Raw genomic sequence first — 26810 nt, 5'->3', positions numbered from 1 at the left:
TGAGATTTGAGAATGTGTAACAATATCCGGCAAACTGTCTGGCTGGTTTAATCGTTGTGAGATGTGTGTTTGTTACATCTGCTAAATAGAGCTACACTATTAAAGGTATATTCAGTGATTTCACTTAATTCAAATATCACTTATTTGTTTTGTTTTGTTGTGATAATCCTCTCTACTATAGAGTGTGCTGACCATATAAGGAGTTCCTCCCTGTCCCCAGTTAACCCCTGGGGGTCAAAAAACCTTAGGTTTCGTTTTTTGGCTCTCTATCCTGATTGGATGAAAGGCTTAGGTCCCAGCCAAAAACGAAACCTAAGGTTTTTTGAGTGAAATCACTGAATATACCTTTAAAATAATATATAAAGTCTGATCAAGTACAATCCCATGAAGTCAACTAAACTAATTGTGACCAGAAAATAGGACTTGAAACATTATTATTAATTTTTCAGAACATATTATATTATTCAGAAATTAAATTAAATATACTAGCTTCTAAAATTTGACCCGGTCCAGAACCACCACAAAAGGCCTCTGCCCTCTCCCCTGCTCAGGCTCCATATGGAGCTGGCCTGTTCTGACATCACACATATGTTCTGATATCTCATCTGCATAGACTCCATATTTGGGCATTGCCTGACAAAGAACTCCATATATGGGCATAAAAGGGATTGAAATGAAAGTATTCAATAGTGTGCTTTTCCCCGTATCCCATGGTACCATTCACTACTGACACGCCCGTGAAGGGGCAACTAAGTGTTTGACAAGGAAATATGAGAACGAGGATATATTATTATGTTATATACGTTTTCAGGAATGAAGAAAGGCGTCAACCAGAAACACCCCCAGCGTCCTCATCTGAACTGCAATCGTAGTGCCTTTCATACATAGAGATGTAGAGATATATGTGATACGATACCTACCTAACATTTCTACAGTGTAATGTTAATTAATAATTCATGTTCTAAATTGCTTAACATTAGTAATGGTGATTGGAATTGTGTGACAAAAATATAAACTCTTTGAATAAACACCTTTTCACATGTTTTCACGAATGCATTCTTGTTGTAACAGTTACTCAGTATCCAACATTCTATAACCATGAGTTGCATGATTTGATAGAAAGTGATGTATTACCACAATAAAGTCTCAATGAATTTTTTTTTGCTTTTTTAAACATTTGATTTATTAAAATAATTGCAGTTCTGGAAAGTACATGACACATCCTATAAAAAAATAATTTACACATATTTGAGATTTTCGAGGCATAAATCTGGTTTAAACACTACAAAAGAATGACAAGACGTGGGCAGTGCAATAGTAGAAGGGACTTTGCCCTTTCACTCTGAATATATTAATATTTTGTGTTGTATATTAAGAACAGTAAGAATATGTTGACACAAATACAGTTGAAAATGATTGCCATGACAATAACCTAATATCTGAAAACATAATGTTTGGCCTCTGATTCCTAAATTGACATGATTTGAAAATGTGGCATCACTTTGAGAATATACAATCTCAATACTCTTCGGTCATGTTCAAGTTCATGTTTGTTGTAATAGTAATGAAGACAGAGGGATCACGTTGACTTGCAAACCTATAGGAACTCTCTGTACACAGTAAAATCCTCAATGTCAATTTAACACAGACAGTGTTAACCCATTAAGAACCTGAGGTGGATTCTACAAATGCCTTTTAAATCAATAGTTCTCAAACTGTTTCGTGCCAAGAACCCCCAAAATGATATGTATTGTATTTGTCTGCGGACCCTCAATATGGAAATGGTTTGTGCCAGAGACCCCCAGAAGAGAAGATTTGTGTTAAAATAATATACATGCTGTGAGCTTGTATACCTGCTATGTTTGAGAACTACTGTTCTAAATCCTTTTTGTTGACTTATGTTGCTATATACATATACTGCAAAGCTAAAATCTTAAATAACACAGATGCTTTCCTGATTTTAATGAGGATTTTACTGCGTAGAGTACTCAGTGAGTCAGTCGCTCACTGATGACAGGCATAGACAGAGTGAGCAGGGCCACCAACATCACACCACCTGTGGACAGGAGCGGTCGGGCAGATGCACGATCTAAGAGAGTCAAAGAGAGAGAGAGAGAGTGTGAGAGATTATTTGGAATGGTGTTCGTAATGTTTTACCAATTACCACAATCCTATTTCAGTGTGTAACATGGAAAGAAAGGCCCAAAGGCTGGCCACTTACTGATAAGCAATTGTTTTCTCTGGGACATTATGATGTTGGTCACAGGGTTCTTTGCCTTGCATGTGTAGTTCCCTTCATTCGGTTTTGTGGCAATTATTTCTATAGTCGAGGTATGACAAAGCGCTGATGGTTGGTTGTTGAAGAACCACTGGTACTCGCAATCTGGACGAGACTCAGCATAACAATTCCATGACACAGAGGCCACTGAGCGCTGGTCCACTGATCCTGGTCCAGTGATTGTCACATGTATAGGGCCATCTGTAGAGACACAAATATTGCATTGTAAAGTGGCAATCAAGTGCACACAACACATGTTAACTGGGAAATTATCCTATAGCTTAATAGAGTATTAAATCACTGCTTTACATAATTAATACATATCTAATGACTTATAAGATCACTGTGAAAACTTCCCTTGGACAATGAAATACACCCATTCGTAAGTAGGCTAATCAATAGGCTTACAGATCAATGTAATTCATTCTCATATGGCATCAACACATCAACACATCAACATCAGCACATGTTTACTCACAGTTCACTAGCAGTAGGTACTCATGGCTCATATGTGGGCCGATAGTATTGGTAGCAACACACACATAGTTGCCATCTTCAGATACTGTGACCGGATTGAAGTGCAGTGAGTTGTTCATGATGCAGAAAGACACATTTGAGTCGACGGAGGAGCAGTTGTTGTCAATATGATGGATTGTGTTGAGTTGAGTGATATTCCTCATCCAGTAGATAGAGTCATAGAGCCCAGTAACCTCACAGGTCAGAGTTAGGTTGTGGGAATCTATTGGTATTGTGTCGGCTTTAACCATCACCGACCTTATACCCTCTAGAGAGAGAAAGAAATGCCATTGATCAGGTTATGTGCATCATTATGTGCATCAATGTACTTTAAAGTACTTTAAAGATGGCGCCGCATCTAGTGTCCAATCCGGTGTGCCCTTGGCTTCGATTCAGAGTAGACCAATTGACATTGTCAACCAGCAGGACCACCGCTACACACACACACACACACACATGCATCACTGTGCATATTACGCCATAGGACACCACGTTCCAGAACGAGCACCAAAATGCGCTTAGCCGATCATCATTCAAAATAATCATAAATGATAAGATGAAGTATTACAATTTAAGCTGAAACACACCTGCATAGGCACCAAGATTTGACCATTATAAGCAATATACTGTAACTGATATACATATTTGATTGAAATATTGAATGAATTATTGCAGCCGAAGGTCGCAGTTAACTATGGAATCGTGCATTTCCATAGTGTGTGTGTTGGTTGGTTGGTTGGTCGGGGTGAGAGAGCACGTGACATCATCAGGGATGGAGCACATGACATCACGTGACATCATCAGGGATGGAGATCCCTGATGTCATCAATATTGGCCAGCAACTCTACATCTGACCTCAAACCCTTAGATCTCCATATATGGAGCTGACCTGTTCTGACATTCCATTATGTTGATCCTTCCCCGTCCATCCTTCCTCTTCGATGTCTCCCTTTTGACTGATACCTGTCCATTTAAACTCTAGACGGGCCTGCCCCAAAGTTATTGCAGTTAATGCAGTTAAAGGGCGAGGTCGCTTCTCGGCCTCAGGCGTCTTCCTCTCTTACTGGTGGTTTGGTATCACCTATGCGACACATGCGTTGGTGCGCTTAAGTCATGGTTGTATCAGGTGCGTGCATGTCCTGGGCTCTCTTCCCCGGTTTTGTGATTTGTGTGTATTGCGCCCTTCCAATCCCCATAACAATTGTGGAAAAAAAGAGAAAGGGAAGGCAACAGGAGTCGGGGGCAGTGCACAAGAGCAGAAACTTATTTGTACAGAGATAAGCACCTTATAGTGCTCAGGTAACTCTCTCCATTGTATTGGGCTTGCACACACGCACGCATGGACGCAACGTGCACGCGCACGCAACATGCCCGCGTGTACTCGCAATGGAGGTAGTTACCTGAGCACTATAAGGTGCTTATCTGATCTCGGTAGGATGTTTATGCACCGCCTCCTGTAGCCTTCCCGTTCCTTCTACAATTGTTACAGGGATTGGAGGGGAGGGGAATGGGATCAATTAAGCAGAGACTATAGAGCGTCGCAGTCCCTCCCCCTTTCAGAAAAACGAGTGGCCCAGGAAATGAAAACCCAATGCATTCTCCCATAGGCATTTCTTATTTAATTTATTTAAAGACCTTTTAAGCGCCGTACGAAGCCAACTCTTGTCGTGACAAATCATGACAACACACACAATTTTTCGGGCCAAACAAATAATTACAAAGAAGAAAAACAACAAAGAAAGTGTTGTAACCTGCCGTTTTTTTCTACTTTCTAATTCTTTGTTTGGCCCGAAGAATTGTGTGTGTTGTCATGATTTGTCACGACAAGAGTTGGCTTCGTACGGCGCTTAAAAGGTCTTTAAATAAATTAAATAAGAAATGCCTATGGGAGAATGCATTGGGTTTTAATTTCCTGGGCCACTCGTTTTTCTGAAAGGGGGAGGGACTGCGACGCTCTATACACACAAATCAGAAGACCAGGGAGGAGAGCACCTAATACATGATGCAGCCATGACACGCACACACAGACGCATGTGACGCACCTAATTCAATATATCATGAGAAAATTATGTACATCTTATATAACCTATAATGGTCTAATGGTATTGTAGTTGTGGTATTGTAGTTGTGTGTAGAATGTAATTAGACCGTTTTTTCCAGCTGTAATAATGTTAAGTGCTAACTTACCAATGACCTTGATCATTGTTGTTGTACTGCTGTTTCCACCCGTCACATTGTTGTGGGCCATGCACTCGTATTTGCCGCTCAAGTTGAAAGTCATATAGTGGATGGTTAACACACTGGAATTGCCCAAAAGGGAACCATTGAAATACCAGCTGAACTGGCTGGGAGGTTCTGACTGCGCAGAGCAGCGGAGAACCACTTCCTGCCCTACCTCAGCAAGAGATGGTCCAGAGATGACTGGCTTGTCAGGTCCAACTGAAAGAACACAGGATTGTGAGTGCATGTTCCTTAGTGCATGTGAGAACTTATCAACGGCTAATTATAATTCATCAAACGACCATATATGTCCATAGATAAAAAATAAATACATAGATACTGTATGTATGCATGATCAAGTGGCATGGTCATTCAACATGAGTAGGAAGTTTAGTGAAAACCGAATTCTACTCATGATCTTTGACCTTAAAAGCAGAAATGCTCTTTATTCTCATTGGGCGACACAGTTGTGCTGTGATGACATGTTATATTTGATTTACGATGTTCATGACGAACTGAGTCATTTACAAATGGTGGAAAGTACATAATATTTGAGGGAACACCTTAATATGGCTATTAAAATTGGGTGGCGATGTAATCCAAAGCAACACACACACACACACACACACACACACGCACACGCACACGCACACGCACACGCACACACACACACACACAGTATACATATAGCCTATAAAACAAACAGTTCAGAAATATGTTTTGTAGATTATTTTGCTGATTTTGGCATTAACATTTATACCGTTGGAAAGCCTGTTTATTGTGACATCTTCTCTGCCAATGCCAAACAGCTTATTCTGCTATTGACTCTGAGCTTCCCACCCCAGACACACCATGGTACCTGCATGTCTAAGAGTGGGATCCTATGGGGAGACTTGTTCCCCTCTCTCTTTTCTGGGAAAAACAAAACAGAGGGACTTGAGCCAGCAGATGTGTGGAAAAATGAAGGACTGTCCCTCGGATAAGATAGTGGAACAGCCCCTCCTCCAGCAGTTCCTGGGGTACCCCAGGGAGCTCAAAACAAGAGTCAATTGCAACTGCAGAATAAACTGTGATTGGTCACATTTTAATGGCCCAAACCCTACCTACTACCTACTCAGCTGCCGAATACCGGAAGACTCGACCCGGTGCTTGCCCGTTTTTCCTCCCGGAATTGTCACCAGTGAGGGGGATAACTTTGTAATATGCTATTGGCTGTTTGTATTCTTTTTGGAAAAATATAAAAAGATACTCCTGTAGAAAGGCTATATTATTTTACTTATATTGACCCTATAAACAATTTAGTATTATTTAGTATATGTAAGGTTTTGCACACTCAAATGGTACCTCGTCAAATAATCCCCACATATCCTACAACAACTTCTGCGAACAGACTTCAATGTAGTAGATTTTCATAAATTATATTTGTACTTAGGCTGTCTGCTGTCATGAAAGTTTATAGTTAGAGAAATTCAAAGTCCAGCCGTCTGCTGTCCAGCCTCTCCCACCCCTCACATTGGGGAGAATTCTGGGAGGAAAACAGAAACGGGGCGAGTCTTCTTGTTACCCAGCTGCCTATCCCACAAATGCATGGCATTGTTCCCTACAAATGGGTCACCATTGAAAAGGGACATACACAGGCCTTCCAATGGTATACAAGTTATATGACCTCCCACAGTACGTTAGGTCATAGTGTCCTATTGTGAGTTCTGTACTGTATAATGTATTGTGTCAATAAGAATAAGTGAGTGAGTGAATTAACGTTGATACAGTATATGCCCAGCACCATTGCCATCAAGTCAGTTTCCTGTTCACCTGCTGCACTTGGTGAATAAATGTCATGCCATGTCATGCAATACTCACAGTTAACAATGAGGAAATAGGGATGGCTGGTTATATTGCTCACAGGATTGGCCGCAACGCACTCATAATTTCCATTATCATTATGCTCAACTGGGTTGAGAGTGACTGTCTTGTTGTCCGCAGAGAAGACAGTTCTGTTGTTCCCATGCAGCCGCTCATCATTCTTATTCCAGAGAACATACATGTCAACAGATCCATCTGTCACATTACATGTCAGCTGAAATGACTGACCTTCTATAGCGGGTTTAGAAGGCACTTCTATTTGCACGTCCGTTATTGGGCCTGTAAATTAACGAAAGCCTGATTTATACATGTCCGAACGACGGTGTCCTCGGCCAAAAATAGGTGATCTTCAAGCACACAGCACGCATTGCAACACATTGTGCATTGTGCATAGATCTGCTATTCCCGGCAGGGGACACCATCATATGGTGGAAGGATACATACGAATACGTAATTAGTACTGTACTGTACTGTATTAGTAACATACTGTAGAAAGATATCCAAGAGAGTTCCTTAACAGTGTGACCTGGCATGCAGTATCTTTGACCAAATGGAAAAATATAACCATGCACAGAAAACATGCAAAAGGATTCATGCGGTATACACACCAACTACAGTGAGCGTGGTTGTTCTGTTTTGGCCAGCGATGGTGTTGTAAGCCGTGCAGGTGTATTCCCCACCCATGTCTGGGGTGAGAGGTCCAATTACATACTCGGACGTATTGGCCACCAGGGACTCATAGAAGAACCATTTGAAATGGCTGGGAGGGTATGAGGACGCCACACACTTAAGGGTGATATTTTGTCCCGTGCCTGCTACTGTCGGTCCCGTTATAGTCGTGTTGTCCGGTCCAACTGGATACATGGAAGATTAGTTTAAATGTAACATATTATGGTACATTGCCACCCAGTTGGCCATTCATGCGATTAATGTGTACGAGTGGTGTCGCCTCAAATATGAATCTTTCCCCTATGTATATAATAATTAACTCTGTTAATCAGGAACATGTGAATGCAAATCTTATGCACATCGTCAGAGCACACAACTGTGATATTCATCTCTACTTTAAACGTCAAAGAACAGACAGACAACACACACACTACTCACACTCAACCTTCAGTGTAAAGTTGTCACTGCGGGCGCTACTCAGAGGGTTGGAAGCGCCACACTGGTATAATCCATTGTCGGAGGGCAGGACAGGGTTAAAGGAGAGAGTGGCGTTGTCCATAGAGAAGTTTCTTGTGCTGTCAGCATGCAGGGGCCAGCCGTCCTTCATCCAGTAGATAGAGTGAACGCTTCCAACCGTTTCACAAGCCAGACTGAATGCGTGGTTCAGAACTGGCTGTGAGCCAACTATTTTTACCGAAGTCACGGTTACTGGAGCTATAGTAGGGATTAATATGAGATGAACAGATCAGCAATATTTAAACGTGCTAATTTGACGATTATCTATATAATCAAAATTCAAGTGAAAATGTGTTTGTATAATCGTCTATTTTTGCAATGTGTCATACAATACTATACAATGTTGTATTTAGGGATTAAGTGGTTAATGTAGGCTAGGTCTAAATGGTCATGCACAATTTGACAACCCACGGTAACAAGTCTTGTGAAACACTTACCGTAAACAGTGAGTGTCTTGTAGTTTGTGTCGTTTTTCCCAGTGATGTTGTTGTGTGCCACACAGCTGTACTTCCCATCCATGGCTAATGTCAAAGGGCCAGTATTATGTTCTGAGGTACTGCCAACCAGTGAGCCATTAAAGTACCATTGGAACTGGCTTGGAGGCTGAGAAGATGATGTACAGTTGAATATCACACTTCGTCCTGTCAGGGATGCGGATGGCCCCTTGATCGATGTATTCTCCGGCCCATCTTTTAATGCAAAATGCAGTTTACAGGGTTAGCTAAGCTTTAAGTTTAAATGCCCATTAGTGTGGCTGTATGTACAGTATGTTACATATATATGCACATCATGTTTACATATTGTACACATACAGTATATCAGTACATTTAGAGGGGGAAATAATTGTTTAGAGCGATGGATGGATGGAAGATAGACAGACAGACAGACAGACCTAGAACCTTGAGTACCTCTGTTTTTGTATACTTACAGTTTACAATAATGCCGTATGGGTTGCTGGTCTTGTTGCTCACAGCATTAAAAGCCTCACATGTGTAATCGCCATCATCTGAAAGCTGGGCCTGGTTGATAGTCATGGTGTTGTTGACCGTACTCATGTTGGTCCTTAAGATGGCTTCACCATCCCTCAACCAGTGGAAATAGTCTGCAGGCACATTCACTTCACAACTCAGAGTGAAGGATTCATTCAGTATCGCTGGTGCACCAACACGCTTCAACTCTACGTTGGATATTGTATCTAGGAGAAAGCAAACGCACAATGTTTTACTTTCCTGCACATATACATGTTTTGCTTCTGGGGGTCATCTTATCTTAATTGATGTACAGTTGAGTTCAGTACCCACATGTGTGACAAAAGACATTGATTGGTTTTTTGATTGAAAAATGTATTTCTATAAGTATGCAGAATGGGTACATTTCAAAACAGACAATACAGTTATCTTACCCATAATTGTGATCATCCTACTAACATTGTTGAACATGGATGTGACGGTATTATGAAGTAGGCATTTGTAGTTTCCGGTCTGATGTTGCTGGGCATTGACCAGATGCAACAGTGAACTAGACTGCTCAAGATTACTCTCGTCAAAGAGCCACTGGACCGTCGGTTGAGGTTTGGACTCAGCCTCGCATGACAGTGTAATGTTTGAGCCTGCTGGGTACGCAACCTTCATGGGCATTGCCATAATCTTTGGGTCACTGGGGCCATCTAGCAAGGAGCAAGAAAAAAGCATGCGTTATCAATTGAAATGTTTCTATTTTTGTCCAAGTAAAGTATAAATGCAGTGCATGCAAACACAAGTTTAGCTTATGTTTGTAGTAGTTAATAGATTAGATAGTAACTAACTAATAGATAGTGTCACTCGGGATAGATATCCTGAGTGAAATGAGTACATTTCTTAAGCACAAATCACTTATTAGCACTATTTTCTATCCCATGTCTTTCCCATTATTCTTATAGTGTCTACTGTATATGTGTACAGTAGGCTATGTGATATCAATGTAACTCTGTCCACATTGACTCAATATAATGTACATAAAATATACTGCCATTGTGGACAGTAGCACATCACAACTCCAGGCCATGCAACTGCATACATCCCCAACTCAATATATGGTGACATGTGTTGACCAAAGGTAAAGGTGGGCAAAGAGCCACACTGCTCATCTCTGCACACCGCTAGGTTGCCCTTGTTTCACAGAGCAAAACTCACAGCTAATGTTCAGATGCACAAACTGGCTGGCGTCGGAGCTGATGTTATTAGACACGTTGCACCTGAACGGTCCCTGGTCATAGCGGGTCACACCGACGATGGTGAGAGTGGAGCCACCATCACCAAGCTGAACTCCCTCACTGGCTGTGACCTCAGAGCTGCCATTGAGCCAGAGGTAAGAGAGGGAGGAACCAGAGGAGACAGAGCAGGTGAGGATTACTGTGTCATTGAGCTCCACCAAGTTGGTTGCGCTGGCTCTCAGGGTCACGTTTGAAATGGGCGCTGTAGGTGGGATAGAAAGATTGACAGGATACACTTGAAAATAGTTTGTACTACACCAAAGTAATCACGGTGGAACTCACAATCGTTTCTATATGTTCTTACTCTGCTAAAGGTTGACTTCACAAACCTATTAGTAAGCACTGGCAAATGTAAATGTTAGCTTTCCATTGTTGCGTTGAAGGTTAGCCAACAGTAAAACCAGGATTGAATATTAATAGGGAAAAGAAAGGGGAGATGGAGTGAATGAGAGAAAGTTAGAGAGAGACAGAGATGGGGGGAGAGAGAGCTAGAGTCACATGCCTTGTGTGAGGAAAGTACAAGTTGAACAGAACAGTTCATGGAATTAAGAACGTGAGTAAGTGTGTGTGTGTGTGTGTGTGTGTGTGTGTGTGTGTGTGTGTGTGTGTGTGTGTGAAGGAAAGGTGATCTTGGCATCTTCTGCCCCCACTCCTTTTTCTGTACCTTTTGCTGCCTTGTATTATATTTAGCTTTTTATGTTTTGATGTTATCCTTGTAGCATAACGTTTTATTGTACTACATGTAGGATACTGTTAAACTTGTTAATAAAGTATTCAATCAATCAAAAAAATACATAGAAAATGTGGTAGCCATTTAAAATCTCTTACCTTGGACTGACAATGTAAGGCTTATTCCAGTGATAGATGTTGGACACGTTGCACACTGCAGTTTGTAAATCCCAGAGTCTAACAGCGTTAGAGATGTTATTGACAGCGATGAGGAGGTACGGTTGAATGTGATCCTAGGATCCATAGAGTGAAAAGCGCCTGGATAGATATATACAATGGTGGTTGCATTGTGAAGCCAGGATCCTATATTGATGTCGAGTGGGCTGGATAAACGAAGTGTTACACTGTCTCCAACAGGTACAGGGTTCTCAGAGGCATTTAATTCCTGGCCACAAGCAAGATCTGTAAAGGACATAGTAGAGGACATTGAGTTAAAGTCCAATAAGTTCTGATTTGACAGAAATCATTTTCACATTGTAAGAAATTAGCAAGAATACACTGAAATGAAATGTGGAAAGCAATTATGAGATATTATTGTTCAGTTCAGTTCAGTTCATTTCAGTTCAGTTCAGTTTTATTTTCGGAATGGAGGACATACACAGTTCATACATAGCAAACATAGTTTCCATTTTTTAAGTTTTCAAGTTTGTGCGCATCTGTGACTAGTAATACCCCCCCTCTCAATGTTATTCCCAAATACATTTGTATATATATTGTCAATTAGAGTTGCTGAGTTTGTGGTTATTCTGGTAGGTCTGGTTATTAATGGGTACAGGTTAAGGCTATACATATTGCCAATGAATGTATCTATATACTTATGTTTATTTGGATTGAAAAGATTTAAATTATAATCGCCACAGGCAAAAATTACTTTATGCTGACATTGCGAGAACAGGTTTTCAATGTTTTTTGTGAGTATGTCCCTGGAGCTCTGTAGATGCAGCAGCTGACAATTATGTTTTTCTCTACATATCTCAATAGTGATACATTCTAGCACATTATCAATAACAATAGACATATTTTCTATAACCTTATATTCTAAGTTGATGTCCACATACAGGGCAACTCCGCCCCCCGTTTTATTTCTTCTGTTCCTATAGTTTAGCTCATACCCATCGAGAGGAAAGTTTATTTAGATAATCCCTAATTTTCCCATAATTTGCATACATGCTTCTACTGTTAAAGTGTATGATTGATATATCATTACCAGGTGGTATCATATTTAGTTGTACCTCAGTATAATAGTTGCAATCCTTTTCTACGTCATTAAATATATTATTGTCCGGGTCTATGTGTTGTTCAAAGTCATATCTGTCGTATTCAGTGTATTTAAATGTCTCCAGGTTCCATTGTTGAATGAGACAGTTATTCCCTATACAGACAGCAAGCAAAACCATAGCATTCTTGAATCTATACATAATTTATAGAAATGTTACCTAACCACACAAATCAAATAAATGTTCAATATTTGAGTAATATAGGCTTACCACTCATTTGTGTCAGCATAAGGATTAATACAGACACAAGGGGAGACCCCATACTGCTGGTCAGATGTAGCCTTTCTGGTCTGGAAGCAAACTGGACCTTCTTCAATGTAGCTCTGCCTTGATATGTTCAGATGTGTTTCAATTCATCAAATATTTGTTCTGCATCATGCTGTGGTTCTCTGTTCTCACAATGCAAATGCTCACACAGTCACCCACCCCACCATCACCTTACCTCATAGATCAGCCTGGCCACACCTTGTTTTACCGTGTTTGTCCATTTTTACTTGACTGGATGTTATTGGTAGACACAACTGGGAGTGTCCAATGAGATTTACAGTAAACGAGCTAAGTCATGCATGTTACATAGAAATAGAAACCAATGAGCTGGGAAGCAATGGAAATGGTGAATAAATAAATAAAGCACGGTTCGGATTATATTATATTGAATGTATTGTCACGTCTTGTCAGATGTATGCTCACAAAACATCACAACTTTATACAGTTCTCAAATTATGAAATGAATAATGTATTACCGGTATATGAATAGCTTATATTTATTACAAATGAAGATAACTGTCTAGGCCTACAGAACAAGATTTGCAAGTCTTCATAACAGGCATAAACCCCCTGGTCGTCTTTTTGGGGTGAATGTGCTTGATACTGGGGAAAAAAAGAGTTAATGGCAGATAGCACATGGTTGCATTCCTTGCACAACCTACAATTTAAAATTAAAACTTTTCACTATACTTACCTGTACAAGCTGTGCGATTGGTTTTGATGTTGACCTTTTATATTCTGTTGTATGTGAACGCTGGCTGCGAGATAAGCTTAAACCTTGAACCTTGAGATATGAAGATGCAAGGCCTTTGTTTAGTAACATTTAAGTATTTGGGTTTGTTATCTCCACATGCACAACATGCATTTCTTGCAAAGCAGAAAATTGGATTATCTAAGCCACTTTCTATAATGTAATCACTGGACCTGTATCCATTGCTTCCTATATCTTTGCAAATGGACGAATACAATATTGACATGATTTAGCAGGAAAGAGACCCTACCCTCTCTCACAGTCAGACACATCGCGCATGAGCACGCGAACGCACGCATGTTCCTTTTATTTAAAGGAGGGCTCCAGTTAACCATTGGCTGGACAAAGTCCAAATCAGACATGACAATGTATCTGTCCAGGACAAAATTACGCTGAAAAAGTTACATACCATACATACCACTATAGTCTTACAAATGGGTTGCCACCTTTGAGATCTTGAAATAAGGGACACTCTTTAAGCCTGCCGCGGCCTTGCGGCGCAGGCGTGTGCAGCAAGGCCGGCAATACGTTGAAGCAATACGTTGAAGCAATATGTTGAAGCAATAAGTTGAAGTTTCCCTTCAACTTATTGTTTATGCTATCCACAACTTTTGAAGTAGAAATTTGTTTTCCAAACGAGCATAACAACATAAAGAGTTCTGATTGTGAATCCGAGTGGTTCTTTAAATGGGCACAATATTTAATTATATTGATTTATATTTAAATGAGACTTTAAAAACTCAACATTATTAAACAATCAACTATAATAGTCTACTGAAATAGCAGGCTAACCTATCCCCACATCAGCAGCCAAGATGTGGGCTATTGGGCAGGTATTAGAAATACTACTTTTCATCATTACTCCACTGCAGCAGCAGCATCATCTTTGAATCCACCAGCGAGATGTCTTCCGCAGCCTTCACAATAAAAGGCTCAGATTTATATGCCTACTCTATTTTGGTTCAGAAACAGTGGGTTACAAAAGTCAATGGGAACCACTCAACTCCACTTATGAACGTATTATTAAAGTTTATTTTATCATAATCATCCATCAACTTTTCCAATTCACTTTTGGATGGTTTTAGCATGTTTTATGCCACATAAGGAACAGCATAGCCTTATATGTCCCCATATTTAATTTAGCTTCACATGATAAAATACATAATGAATGTATTGTTGCTCCAATCAGGAACATTATGTCACAATGTTAGCGAATGCTTCTCTATCTTGCTTAAACAATGACAAACATTTCAGAAAGATATTGCCTCTTAAGGCTTATCAGCTCTGCATCCAAAGCTACTGTATGAAGAAGCTGATTCTATTTTACTCTCAAGAATCAGCTTCTTGTAATAATGTACAGTATAGCTTTGGATGTAGAGCTGATAAATTATATGCTAAACACGCATACGCAGCCGCGTGCACGCATGCACGCACGCATACACTTAGTTTCATATGCACTTGCATCTATTTACTTTTACTCAGGGCGTCCTTGCAAAAGAGAGCATGCTCTCTTTTGGAGAAAAAAATATTTAGAATGTGTGCAGGGTTGAGTATGTTGAATCTAGTTTACATTAATGAGGATTTAGTTGACACAATGAAATAAAATGGCGATAGTATTCAGTGTGGGGCAGACGGCCTGTTACAAAGGCTTTCGTGGTTGTTTTCGTCTCAGATTTAGTCCGACGTATGAACACAGTAAAACTCTATGGGGACACAAAAGTGGGACCCGGAAGTATCTCTGGAGGGGGCGATCACGTCACAGCTAAAATACGGAATAGTAATTTTAGTGACCTGTGTCAGTCAATGATAAAGTGGGACCACAACCTCAGAAAGGGCCACATTATTCTGTCCTCCTGCCCTACAATATCTCCCTCCACCTGATTCAAATGAATGATCAATAGCTCTTGAAACATGCTCTTAGCAGTAGCCAAAATACCTATTCATAGTTGAGATTTCGGTGAAGAGGTGACCACTGTTTCGGTGGCCAGTAAAAACAGCGAAGGGCTGGGGAGAGCGGTGGTTTACTCTTCACGGCCGCTCAGTGACGTCATGTTGTAGTTTCGGTGATATCGGTGGTCACCTCATCTCCGAAAACTGGACTATGAATAGGCCTTAACTCCTGCCCTGTTTCATTCTTACTGGGTGGTGCTGCTGTGACAGCTGAATCTCTGCATGGGGATTAAATAGTGCTTAGTGACTTCAGCGCTTGATACGATTCATCATTACTTTGAATCAGTTATGTGGAGGGAGATCTTAAGGGTTTCTATTATGTTGCGTCCCCACATTATCAGTGACTGATTTGATCCCTCAAATGAATTGAATGATTGATAACAGATAATGGCACACCACACTCCCCCAGTAAGCTCCTTGGGAATTATTTTGGGAAACCTGTGGATACAGAACAGCTTATATGTGTCTACAAAAGACTGGCAGAGCAGAGCCTAAGACGCAAAACACAAGTGTACTCTCTCCTTCCTGGTCCCCAAACACAATCATCGACACCAGTTTAAAAGTTAAAATAAATACAGTAATTTATTTACAAAAGTGACATTACATGAGAAAGTTATCTTAGGGTGGGCCATGAACATCAAATCCTATTAAGCAAGCAAAAACTATGCTTACCTTAAACCAAAAAATAAATACACTCTCTTACCTACTCTTACTACAGAAGCACAGGATCAATGAAGAACACAAAAGAAAGGACACCCACCCCATACGGAACTCATGCCAACAGTGACACCTCTAAACCTAAAAACACAGAAATCCACTGGTGTTGTTGGAGGCTGGCAAGGAGGAAGACATCTGAATGCTGGTTCCAGCCAGCCCTCCAGCTTTATATTTGAGCTCCTCACAGGAGCCAATCACCAGCCTGCCCTGGTTCCACTTAAAATTTAGCCACTCACACTCAGCCACCACTCAGTCACCATTCACACCGGCAGCTGGTCTTCAATCAGTCACTCCTCACCACTCAATCACACATAAAAATTATACCAATGAGGCGTTACTTATTATGTAACCCACCAACGTTCTAGCCCTGCTTTGATTGGCCAGTAGTCGATGTGATTGACAGTTATCGTTTTTGCAACTATGCCTAAACCTAACCCTAAACCTAACTTCAGTAAAACGATGCCAATCAGACACATGGGGGGAAATGACAAACAGGGCGACACACAGAAAAATAGACACATATGACCATATAGGATCATAACAGGACCCCAAGCCAAATACTGAGTGTTCTCCTCAACCCCTGCAACTGTCATCCTCACCTGTGTCTCTCACTCCTCAGCTCCTTGTCCTCCTCATCCACTTCCATCTCTTCTCCTCATCCTCCAATCCCTCAACCCCTCACATCATGCCTCTCAGTCATTTGTCTCATTTTTGTTCTCCCTCTCTTTCCTTAGCCCCTTTGCTTGCTATCCCCTCACAACATTTCTTCACCATCATGCTCCTTCATCTCCTGCTCTTCATCCCCTCTTCCAGTGATCCATTCACAGCTCATCAAGTCATCAATTTCATATGCTGTGAATAAACAAACTCAATAACACTAACAAAATATAATTTAGCGGGTCCTTCGTCCTTGGCACAAAGAAGTTTGAGGATGACTTTAATTAGTTACAGTAGAATCGGCCTTAGGTCTTAATGGGTTAAAATGGCAACTTCTATGAGTTCCAGTTGAGTTAAGTTGAGTACACAATTTGTACTTTAAGGTCACTGTGACCAGCACGCTGCTTTGTTTCCTTAGTACCAGTCTCTGCTGGGTACCGACCTGTGATGACAGTTTGGTGCCTCCCTAGAGATGATGAACAAGGCATGCATGCATGAGGGATTACAGTACGCCCTGATGTAAACCTCTCTGCAATACTCCTTTAGAGATGTTAACAGTATGGCAGCCATTAAAGGATAACATTGTAGAAGGTTGACATATTCTCTCCAGGAGAGCTGGAGGGGCGATGCCTATATTCTGTAGGTACAGTTAAAAAAGGTATAAAGAGTGCAGCCTCTTTGCCATTGGGGGTTTGTTTGCTCCCAGAGGTATCTGTACTGGAAACGGTGATGCATATATATACAGAAACACTAAATTGAACATGAAATCTTGTCGTTGCCAGTTGATTTAATACCCCTTTTGTTTTGTGTCAGCTTTGCTGCAGCGACCTCATAATAAAATATCACTTCATTTAAGACTCTGGTCTCGTTCTTAGGTATTTAGCTTATGAGATCACCCTGCTTCTGGAAATATATATAGGCAGTTCCTTGTGTGGAAAAATATTTATTTGAATATAGTGCAATGGTTGACAGCAAGCAGTGTTTTAGATCAACATTAATTTAATACAGTGTAAAATGTGATTATAATATATTATGGTAATGAACACAGCTTCACTACATTTCACAGATCCATCACCATCAGATACATGCGGGTTCACATGTCTGTGAAAGGAAGACAAACAAAGTCATTAGTCAAATTGACCATATCCATACACAGTGGCATGTTGTGCTTATGTCAGGGTGCCTGGGTGGGGGTGGGGTGGGGGGTGGGGGGTTCACACTCCTAGATATGACAGATTACTGTGAGAATCAAGCAGATTCTTCCATACTCTACTCTTTCTACTGTTAATGTTTAACTGTGGCTGAAAGCTGTTGTGTTAATATTCATTCACATATTTCTCTTACTGAAAATATCATAATGTCAGTTCAATGGCTATTGTTGCCGTCAATCGTGGAAATAGGACACAAAGTTAGAATCGGTGACATTTCAATTGCACAGTTCAGCATATGTACAAATCATTACAGGATTCAGGTCTATAAGTTGCATACTGTGTATAAGGACAGGTTAACATGGATTCAAGTAAACCAGAATTTAGTTATTAGACAGAACTGAATATATTATGTCGTTTCCCCATGGCGATGGGTTTGCAAGAGTACATTTCTGTCACGTTCGCTTCAGGAGGGCATGCAGGACCCCAAACGTGAGATGAATTAGTAACATATATGAACTGGCAAGAAGGTGAACACGGTGGACAATTAACACATGATTGGCTATACGACTAACAGGACACTATACTTCACAGGCTGGGTGAGAGAAGACAGACACCAGCTACTGTACAAAGGGCAACAGGAAACACAAGATTACTTCAAAATTTGTAAAACTAAAGTAAAAATCACACCTGTGTGAAGTGAGGGGCCCTCTTATTATCTTACATCACCATGACATAACATGTCGATTTGCTGACACATATGACGTAAATTGTCCATTCATTGTCAATTTAATGTTTGTGTAAGATGAAAATCTACACTAATAGCTGAATATAGGACCCCTCAAAAAAATATTACAGAGTCATATGATCTCATTTGGTTGGATATTGTAAATCATACAATTAGAGTCAAAATTGTAGACCATACAGAGGGCCATAATGTGACAATACTGTACTTTTGTCAGCTACTCATACATTTAAATCCCTTTTGGCTTCCTGATCTATTTATGTTTGGACTGTAAGACTCCTGGTGACTTTTACCTTGCCTAGAGCGCAGCATATTTTCAATTGAAAGAAGATTTATCCGATTGTTGTAAATGAGTAATTGTCTTCAATTAAGACATATAGGGTTTAATAAGCTTGTCTTGAAGAATAAAACGTACCTGACATTGAGAAGATGGCCCCGAATAATGACAGGAAGGGGAGGAGCCACAGATTGACTGCCTGCTGCTCTGAGCCTGAGATGGGAGATATAAGAAATGAGCTTATAGTTGCATCGATGGAGCGATTGATGCACTGATATCCAATCAATCGATAGACGGATATATGGCACAGACAGACAGATGACTGGCTTGACAAAACAGTAGACCGACTGACATAGAGGTCAAGTGCTGCTTTATACACTATGAAAACTCACCGCCTATGGTGATGTATTTGGTTATGCTACTGTTTGTGTTGGTCCTGTTGTTGAAGGCCAGGCAAGAGTACGACCCGCTCTGTGCCTCACCGGCACCGTACAATGCCAGCTCCGGACCCGTTCCATGCACAGCCTGCTCACTGAAAGCCCACTGGAACTCAGCTGGAGGTTGAGACTGTGCTGAACAGGACATGGTCAAGTTGGACCCAACGCTAAAGGTAGTGAAGTTCTGCTGCCCATTCACTGTGAACACCATGCTGTCAGGACCATCTAGGAGAGAGAGAGAGAGAGAGAGAGAGAGAGAGAGAGAGAGAGAGAGAGAGAGAGAGAGAGAGGATCGAGGGGGGAGACAGGAGACAAAATCAAAAGAAACAGGAACACAGAGACAAAGGGAGCAAGATAGAGAGAGACAGAGGGACAGAGTCAGAGGAGAAGTGAAACAGAATGGACAGGGAGCCACAAATTAGACAACATCATTTATAACATGGCTTGAATTGTCAATTTACAGTCAGAAAGGTTGAATAATGGACAGAATCAGTGCCGTCCAACTCACAGCTGATTGTAAAGTTCACAGGCTGGCTGATTCCGCCACCGATGTCATTGGACGCATTGCACCTGAACGGTCCCTGGTCATAGCGGGTCACATTGACCATGGTGAGAGTGGAGCCTCCATCACCAAGCTGAACTCCCTCACTGACTGTGACCTCAGAGCTGCCATTGAGCCACAGGTAAGAGAGGGAGGAACCAGAGGCTACAGAGCAGTTGAGGACTGCTGTGTCGAACTCCACATAGTCTGTAGTACTGGGCGTTATGACTACATTGGAGACTGGTGCTGTAGGGGGCAAGAAAAGACAAAGGCTTTTGCTTCCTTCTCACCAACATTTTGAGATAATATTATTTTTTATGTTGGAACGGCAATTCAAGAGTTCCTTTCTCCATTGCTGGGCAATGCCTTTTGAGAAAACAATCATAACAGTTCTTACAAATGTATAATATAATACAAATACATACTACAATACATCTATTGTAATAGCTCAATAGCCAACTTGAAAAGCTCAGATACAGGTCTCAGTCTGTAAAAAAAAATTCTAACCCATGACTCAAGTTATCTACCAACTTTTAACCAAGATAATTGTCACACGTTTGTACAATCAATAACGTTAAAACTCATGCGGTGTCAGGAGTTATTGACACAACAGCACCAGATTCTAAGGAGTTGATAACGGAGTGAGTGGCCACAATGGCGCCTAATTTATTCTTCACTGTACAACAGTGTCCCACACCGACAATAGCAGATCTACAAGCTCATAACGGGTCGCAGCTGTTGCCCGTTGTGAGCTTGTAGATCAGCTATTTTTGTATAGTAAATCAGGCTTCACAAGGAAGGGGCCGTTGGAAAGATGGAGGAATGTGTTTTTATGATACAGTATGCTGTTTCTCCTATATACTTATCCTTGTGTGTCTGTGTGGTGGTGGAGGTAGTTAGGCTACAGGGCGAGCGAGCAAGCTATCCAAAGGGCACATTATGTAATGAAAATGGTGGTAGAATCATAACATACACAGGTTTTCTATTTACTGTTCAAAGTTTGTGGTTAACCCAAAACACACAAGACTAACTTGTTACTCAGTTCTATTTTTTTTAAATTGTTACTCAGTTCTGTTGTTTGTTTCTTGGTGTTCCTTAATGAAGGTAAACAATACAATTTAAAATTGTTATCACATGTTTTGTTTTTTCTTTCTTATGACCTCCCCTATACTGTATATTGGTCCAATGTTAGACACCTGCCCTCTCTCTCTCTTGCTCTAGTTAATTTACTCTAGCTGGGCTGTGGGTTTCCTCTTATTTTCCTTCCTTCTTTCCTTCCTCCCTCCCTCCCTCTCGTTCTTTCTTTCTTTCTTTCTTTCTTTCTTTCTTTCTTTCTTTCTTTCTTTCTTTCTTTCTTTCTAATCCTCACACAATGCATCGTTATTACAACTCACCCTCTCTCATTTCTCTCATGTATTGCAAATGCCCCTTTTCTGAACAATGGGCCTTGATGTGGAACTTAAAACCCTTGAACTTCTCTAGGTGTAATTTAACAGTGCGATTCACCGTATTCACATGGAAGCCGTATACACTTATCCATATCACCTATCAGACAGCACTTCATGGTTTTTGTTGTTGCAATTCCTCTTTTTGTGTGAATTGAATGAACCAGAAATCATACTTGCTAATATTCATACGTTACACGCATAGATCCAATCTCACCTAAAACAGTTATGTCAGCGTTCGCCCTGACTTGGGCCGGTGCGGTGCCCTGCATGACGTAATCCCCTGAGTCAGCCACGGTGACCGAGGTCAGCGTGAGGGTCGCGGTGTTGACGTCTACGGAGGCTCTGCCAGTGTATGCAGGGAACACCCCCACCTGAGCCCCCTGCCAGTTGACGATGACGGCGTCACCCACTGACCAGCTCCCGCTCGTCACGGTTGTCGGAGGCGATAGAGCCAGGATGAGTGTGGCCCCAACGCTGGAAGGGTTGACAGAGGGCACGACCTGCACGGCACTAGAGGCCAGCACCACTGGGGAATAAGCATATACTGTAAGTGTGAGTATTTCTATAGGGTTTTTTTCTTTCCCCCATAATATGGGTTTCGGGTCAGGAGAGTCAATCAAGCATAGTAAATACCATGGTCAATCCAGTTTTGGCATTGTGGGCAGGTGCCAAGTTCTGCTAAAGAAAAGGAACTCTCCATCAAGCTTGCCAGAAGAGGCCTGGGCAATGGCTCAGTGGTCCAGGAACCTTGGCTGGTAATCCAGTCTGGCAGTGTGCCGCGGGTTCGACTCCCGATCCCTTTACTGCATGTCATCCCTCCATCTCTCTCCCCATTTCCTGTCAGCCTACTGTCTGTCCCTCCATAAAAAAATATAAAATAAAGGCAAAAGCCACAAAAAAACATAAAAAAAGAAGCTTGCCAGCAGACAGAATCATGGAAGTGCTTGATTGGTCAGCCTACTCACCTGACCTGAACCCTAGAATCTGAATCTGAGCTTTAAATGCCACATCACAGTTTTACAGGCAGAAAAGTGTGTGAGATATGTTTTTGTGCATAGATCCCATCATGTCATTTGTCCAGTGTAAGGAGATCAAGACAGGAAAAGAAGAAAGTTTGAGCGCTTTTGCTACAAACTGTACAAAAAGGGTCTTCTATGGGGTATTGTCAAGAGAGAGGGAAGACACTAGACCCAACAATGCAAACAAGTTGAAGGCCAATATCAAAGCAACCTGGGCTTCCATAACATCTGAACAGCAGTGCCACAGTAATTTAATGTAATATTCAACATTTTGAGATACTGGATTGTATTTATTTTCATGATCTGTAATTAGCTGTAGCAGTAATCATCAAGATAAAAAAAAGGCTTGAAATATTTAACTTTATGTGTAATGAATCTAGAATATGAAAGATTCACTTTTACATTATGTAATCACTGTTCTATCACTGTGCAAGCATAGCAAAGACTATCTTCACAAAACATCACGTGTTGATGTGTCAGATTAAAGTATACGATGGTGAGGTCAGTTGAACACATATCTTGCAGTCAAGGTAAAGATGAATACATTTCAGATAAATGTTGTTCAGTTGCAGGAAAGCTTACCTTGTATCAAAACCAACTGAAGAAGAATGGGCATTCCTCCACTTGACCTCTCCATTTTGCACATTGTGACACTGGTCTTGCTGTTTGTGGTCTTATACATGAATTTCCCAGGCCAGCCCCCTACCCACAAAAGTCATGCAGACTTATCTCTTGGGTGTCCCAGTCAGTCAATCATTTGATGTTCACTCTTGTCAGACGACAATAGAGGTATTAGTCTCACAAACACTGTCCCCGGGTCAAGTGACGTAAATCACCAATTAGCATAATGACAAATTATGACATTTGGTATGTTTGGCATCTTTCAACAACACATACCCTAGTATCTTTCCAGCATCTTAATAAAAGCACATGGATGTACTGTACAGTAGTGACAATATAGCTGCCATATATTTATCCTATTATGTTACCCTATTGAAAAATAATAAAACAATTTCATACACAGAACAATATTATTGTTAATTTGTACACAGTTAAATGAACACTGAGAATTTCACAGTGTAGGTGTCTTGAATTCTATGGTTATGTTTTAATGAGTGTGATAATTTATGCCACTTGCACCTAGTACCTGTTGTGCACTTAGTACTCATTATAATCATTGTACTTGGAGGCCAGAATAAATGCGACCGTGGGCCGCATTTACTATGAAAACCTGCATTTCCGTGTGTCACGTCACACCTCCATTATGGTCATGCCTCATGACATCACGCCTCCATTTATGGTCACGCCATGTGACATCACGCCTCCATCTCCATATATGGAGCTGACCTGTTCTGACATTCGCCACCCGTCCTTCCTCTTTGACGTCTCCCTTTTGACTGATGCCTGTCCATTCAAACTCTAGACGGGCCCGCCACAAAGTTATTAGTGCAGCCGCGCCCGGCAGCCGGCGAAAACTCAACAGGCCCGAAACTTAAGGCCTGGCCCTACCTGGGCCCTCATCAAACCCTGTACACTCAAGACACTGCCCCCACTGCCACCCTTAGATCTCCATATGGAGCTGATGGACTTCTGATATTCTTTATGTTGATCTGACCTCATCAAACCCTGTACACTCAAGACACGCTCAATATAATTATGGCCGGTACAGAATTCATTCCACATGTTGATCTGACCCCCCATGCCAAAGTGCCAGCACTCACCCAGCAGTCTGCCGATGCGTGCACGCGACCTCGCCCTAAAGGGCGTCTTACCTAAGTGTTGTTTGAATCGATGCCCACGAGAAGCTGATAAATCTGTGTTAAATCAGTCGTGTTTGTAGATTAGAAGGGAACCATGCCAGTTCCCTCGTTATTGTAGATTAGAACCCAACTCGACAGTATACAATAGCTTCCTGTGACCGACTACAAACTGAATGCTGGCAATGTAGTTTGTTTATTATGTTTTAAAACATAATTAAAACAAAGAAAGAAAGAAAATTACATAGAGAAATTTGAAATCCAAATGTACAGGCTAGCTTGATGTTATGTTTGTGTGGGAAAAAAGGAAAATGTGAATCACATTCTCCACCACATATCCACAGTTTCAGGTATTGTGAAATCTTCTGATTTCTTTCATTCCTTCCAATATAGGTGGGAGGGTAAGGCAAACATACCTTTCACACATCCCCTCAGTAAACACCTGCATCATTGTCCAAATTTTGAAGCCAAGATCATATCAGTACCTGAGCACACCTGTGTATGTCAATGACACACTGGATGAGATTAATGTACAGGCTGGGTTATTTGCAGAGCATGTGAGACAGAGTAAATTACACTCCCTCGTGCGATGGAGTTGCACGCCGAAAATAGCATGATCTATGAGGTCACAATGTGTTGTATTGCTACATGTTGTGGGCTGGTTGGATCTGCCATTTCTGGCACACAACTCTGTTGTTTAATGAAGTACACTAAACTTACGAGGAGTCGAGGACCACTTCAACCCTGAGGTGACTTGACCTCTAGTTGGAATACAGCAGTATATATGCAGTATTACTAATTATTGGCTGCAATAACACATGGGAGGGTGTGTTTTTTTTATTACAGACACAGTGGGTGCAGCCTCTTATCTATGCCTTTCATGCAACACCTGTATTGCCTGAAAAGATTTCTTCAAAATACGGTAGCATTATCTTTAACCAAAAAGAAGAGACATTTTGTGTTGAATGAACCTGCCATCGAGATAAATGTATAGCAACAGAAACGAATGCGTACATGTAGGATTTGTGTTTTCCCTGGTTTTATTTCACACCTGCATGCTTTATATTGTGATTTGCTTTCTTTCATGCTTTCTGATATTGTGAACAATAAGAAACAATAAACATTGTTGAATTAACACAAAGTATTCATTATTTATACTGATTGATTATACAGTTGATTAGACAGACAAGCAATATTTATAGTGCTGGATCACATGGCAACGTATATGGCATGTGTGGTATGGTACAGAAACACAATGCACAATGTACTGTAGGATGTAGCATTTATTCATATTATACACAAGTAATTTAATTGAAAACAGCCTTTGACTATAAGAAAGGAAAGAGGTCGCACAGCTCATCACGATGCGGGGTATATTGAAAACGGCCTGGAGAAAAGAAAAGAAAAACAAAATTTATATTACAGTCAGTCAGTCAACACACCATATTTCACAATATATCTTTTTCCGTTTCGGGAGAAATAAAGTCATTGAAAGACATTGTTACATGTTGTGAGTAGCCTACATTGTGTATACACATGAGGAATTAGTTGTAACATTTAGAAGAAGAATTTATTTATAAGAGAGGGAAAAAAAGAAAGCATGCAGGCAGGCAGAATTGAATTCAGTAATTTCAGTTCCACGTCGCTTGCAGAAAATGTTTACAGACTACGGGCAGCCTGCACAGAACTGTTCTTTTGACTGACACAACATTTAGACTAGGTTCTGTATAGGTCTATCTCGTTGGAATGATTTAGAATCGTCATTTTTATTTAGAATAAATAAATCACATCGGCAAGAATTCTCGCTCCATTGAAACCGAGCATTCAATAACGTCCCTCATCATGGATAATAATCATTGTATTCCTATTATCTTATCAAAATAGTAAACAAATTCCAAGTTAATTAACCAGTCAAACATATATATGATTTAATTCGTTGGAAATGGAATGCAGGCTTGAACAATGTCGTCTCCAGCTGGAGAGGGAGGTGTGAACTGTGAAGATCTTTAGACGAGTGGGGGAGAGAGTGGCCAATCAAATCGCACCAAAAACAAGAGTAGGAGTGAATTTATTTCAGACATGCTAGTGCCAATTAGATTATTGGCACTAATCTAATTCCATACTCGTCAGCCATAGTTGTCTCCACCAGGCCGAAGGCATGAGGAGAGAGTATGTTTTGCACTCTGTGTCCGTCCGTCAGTCCGTGTGTGTGTCCGTCCGTCTGTGTACAGCTAATCCCCGGCACGACCGTTAACCCGGTCGATGCCAAATTTTGCTCACACACTCCCTGGATGCCAACGTTGAACCTCTGCCCAAATTTTATAACAGCCTGTTATAGCGCCACCAGGAGACATTTTTGGAAATTACTCGTCCAGATTCTGCCCAAAAATCCCACACATCGTTACACACTATCTCTATAGTCATGTGTTCAAGATGGATCTGTCCGATATTTCTAACATTGGCTAACATTGGCTTTCAAAGTTTGCAGGACTGGCCGTTTTGAACAAAAAGCCTCAAATCATGAACGCAGCGTGCAATTTACGTGAAATCTTTCACAGACTTTCCTACTAGGTTGAGGAAATATATCCCACCCTTTTCAGATTGGCCTGTTATAGCGCCACCAACAGGTGGATTTTTGCAAAACACATTTTTGGAACAAAATGCCTCAAATTGCCATCTAAGGCATGAGAAGAAATGGCACCCGTTTCACATTGGCCTATTATAGCGCCACCAGGAGGCCACAACCTGACCTGCCCTGGTGGAGACCTGTGCCCTGA

General features: G+C 41.0%; 1 protein-coding gene across 1 annotated transcript; it reads right to left on the bottom strand.

The window, feature by feature from the left end:
- Nucleotides 1–1173: 1173 nt before the first annotated feature.
- Nucleotides 1174–22913, bottom strand: ceacam1 (CEA cell adhesion molecule 1; the record flags this gene model as incomplete). Its single annotated transcript, XM_083762200.1, has 19 exons — nt 1174–2089; nt 2222–2479; nt 2757–3062; nt 4982–5233; nt 6875–7156; nt 7486–7731; nt 7985–8260; nt 8500–8751; nt 8991–9257; nt 9465–9728; nt 10234–10515; nt 11142–11444; nt 16776–16856; nt 17757–17762; nt 18970–19044; nt 19224–19493; nt 19777–20055; nt 21472–21783; nt 22859–22913. 19 exons carry the CDS (start codon nt 22911–22913, stop codon nt 1989–1991), a joined length of 4167 nt encoding a protein of 1388 aa, XP_083618326.1. The 3' UTR covers nt 1174–1988.
- Between the last annotated feature and the right edge of the window lie 3897 nt (nt 22914–26810).

Source organism: Protomyctophum parallelum, assembly GCF_964188405.1.
Source record: "Protomyctophum parallelum genome assembly, chromosome: 3".
Lineage (NCBI taxonomy): Eukaryota > Metazoa > Chordata > Actinopteri > Myctophiformes > Myctophidae > Protomyctophum > Protomyctophum parallelum.
The sequence above is the reverse complement of the archived record's forward strand: the minus strand, read 5'-3'. Positions and strand labels throughout refer to the sequence as shown.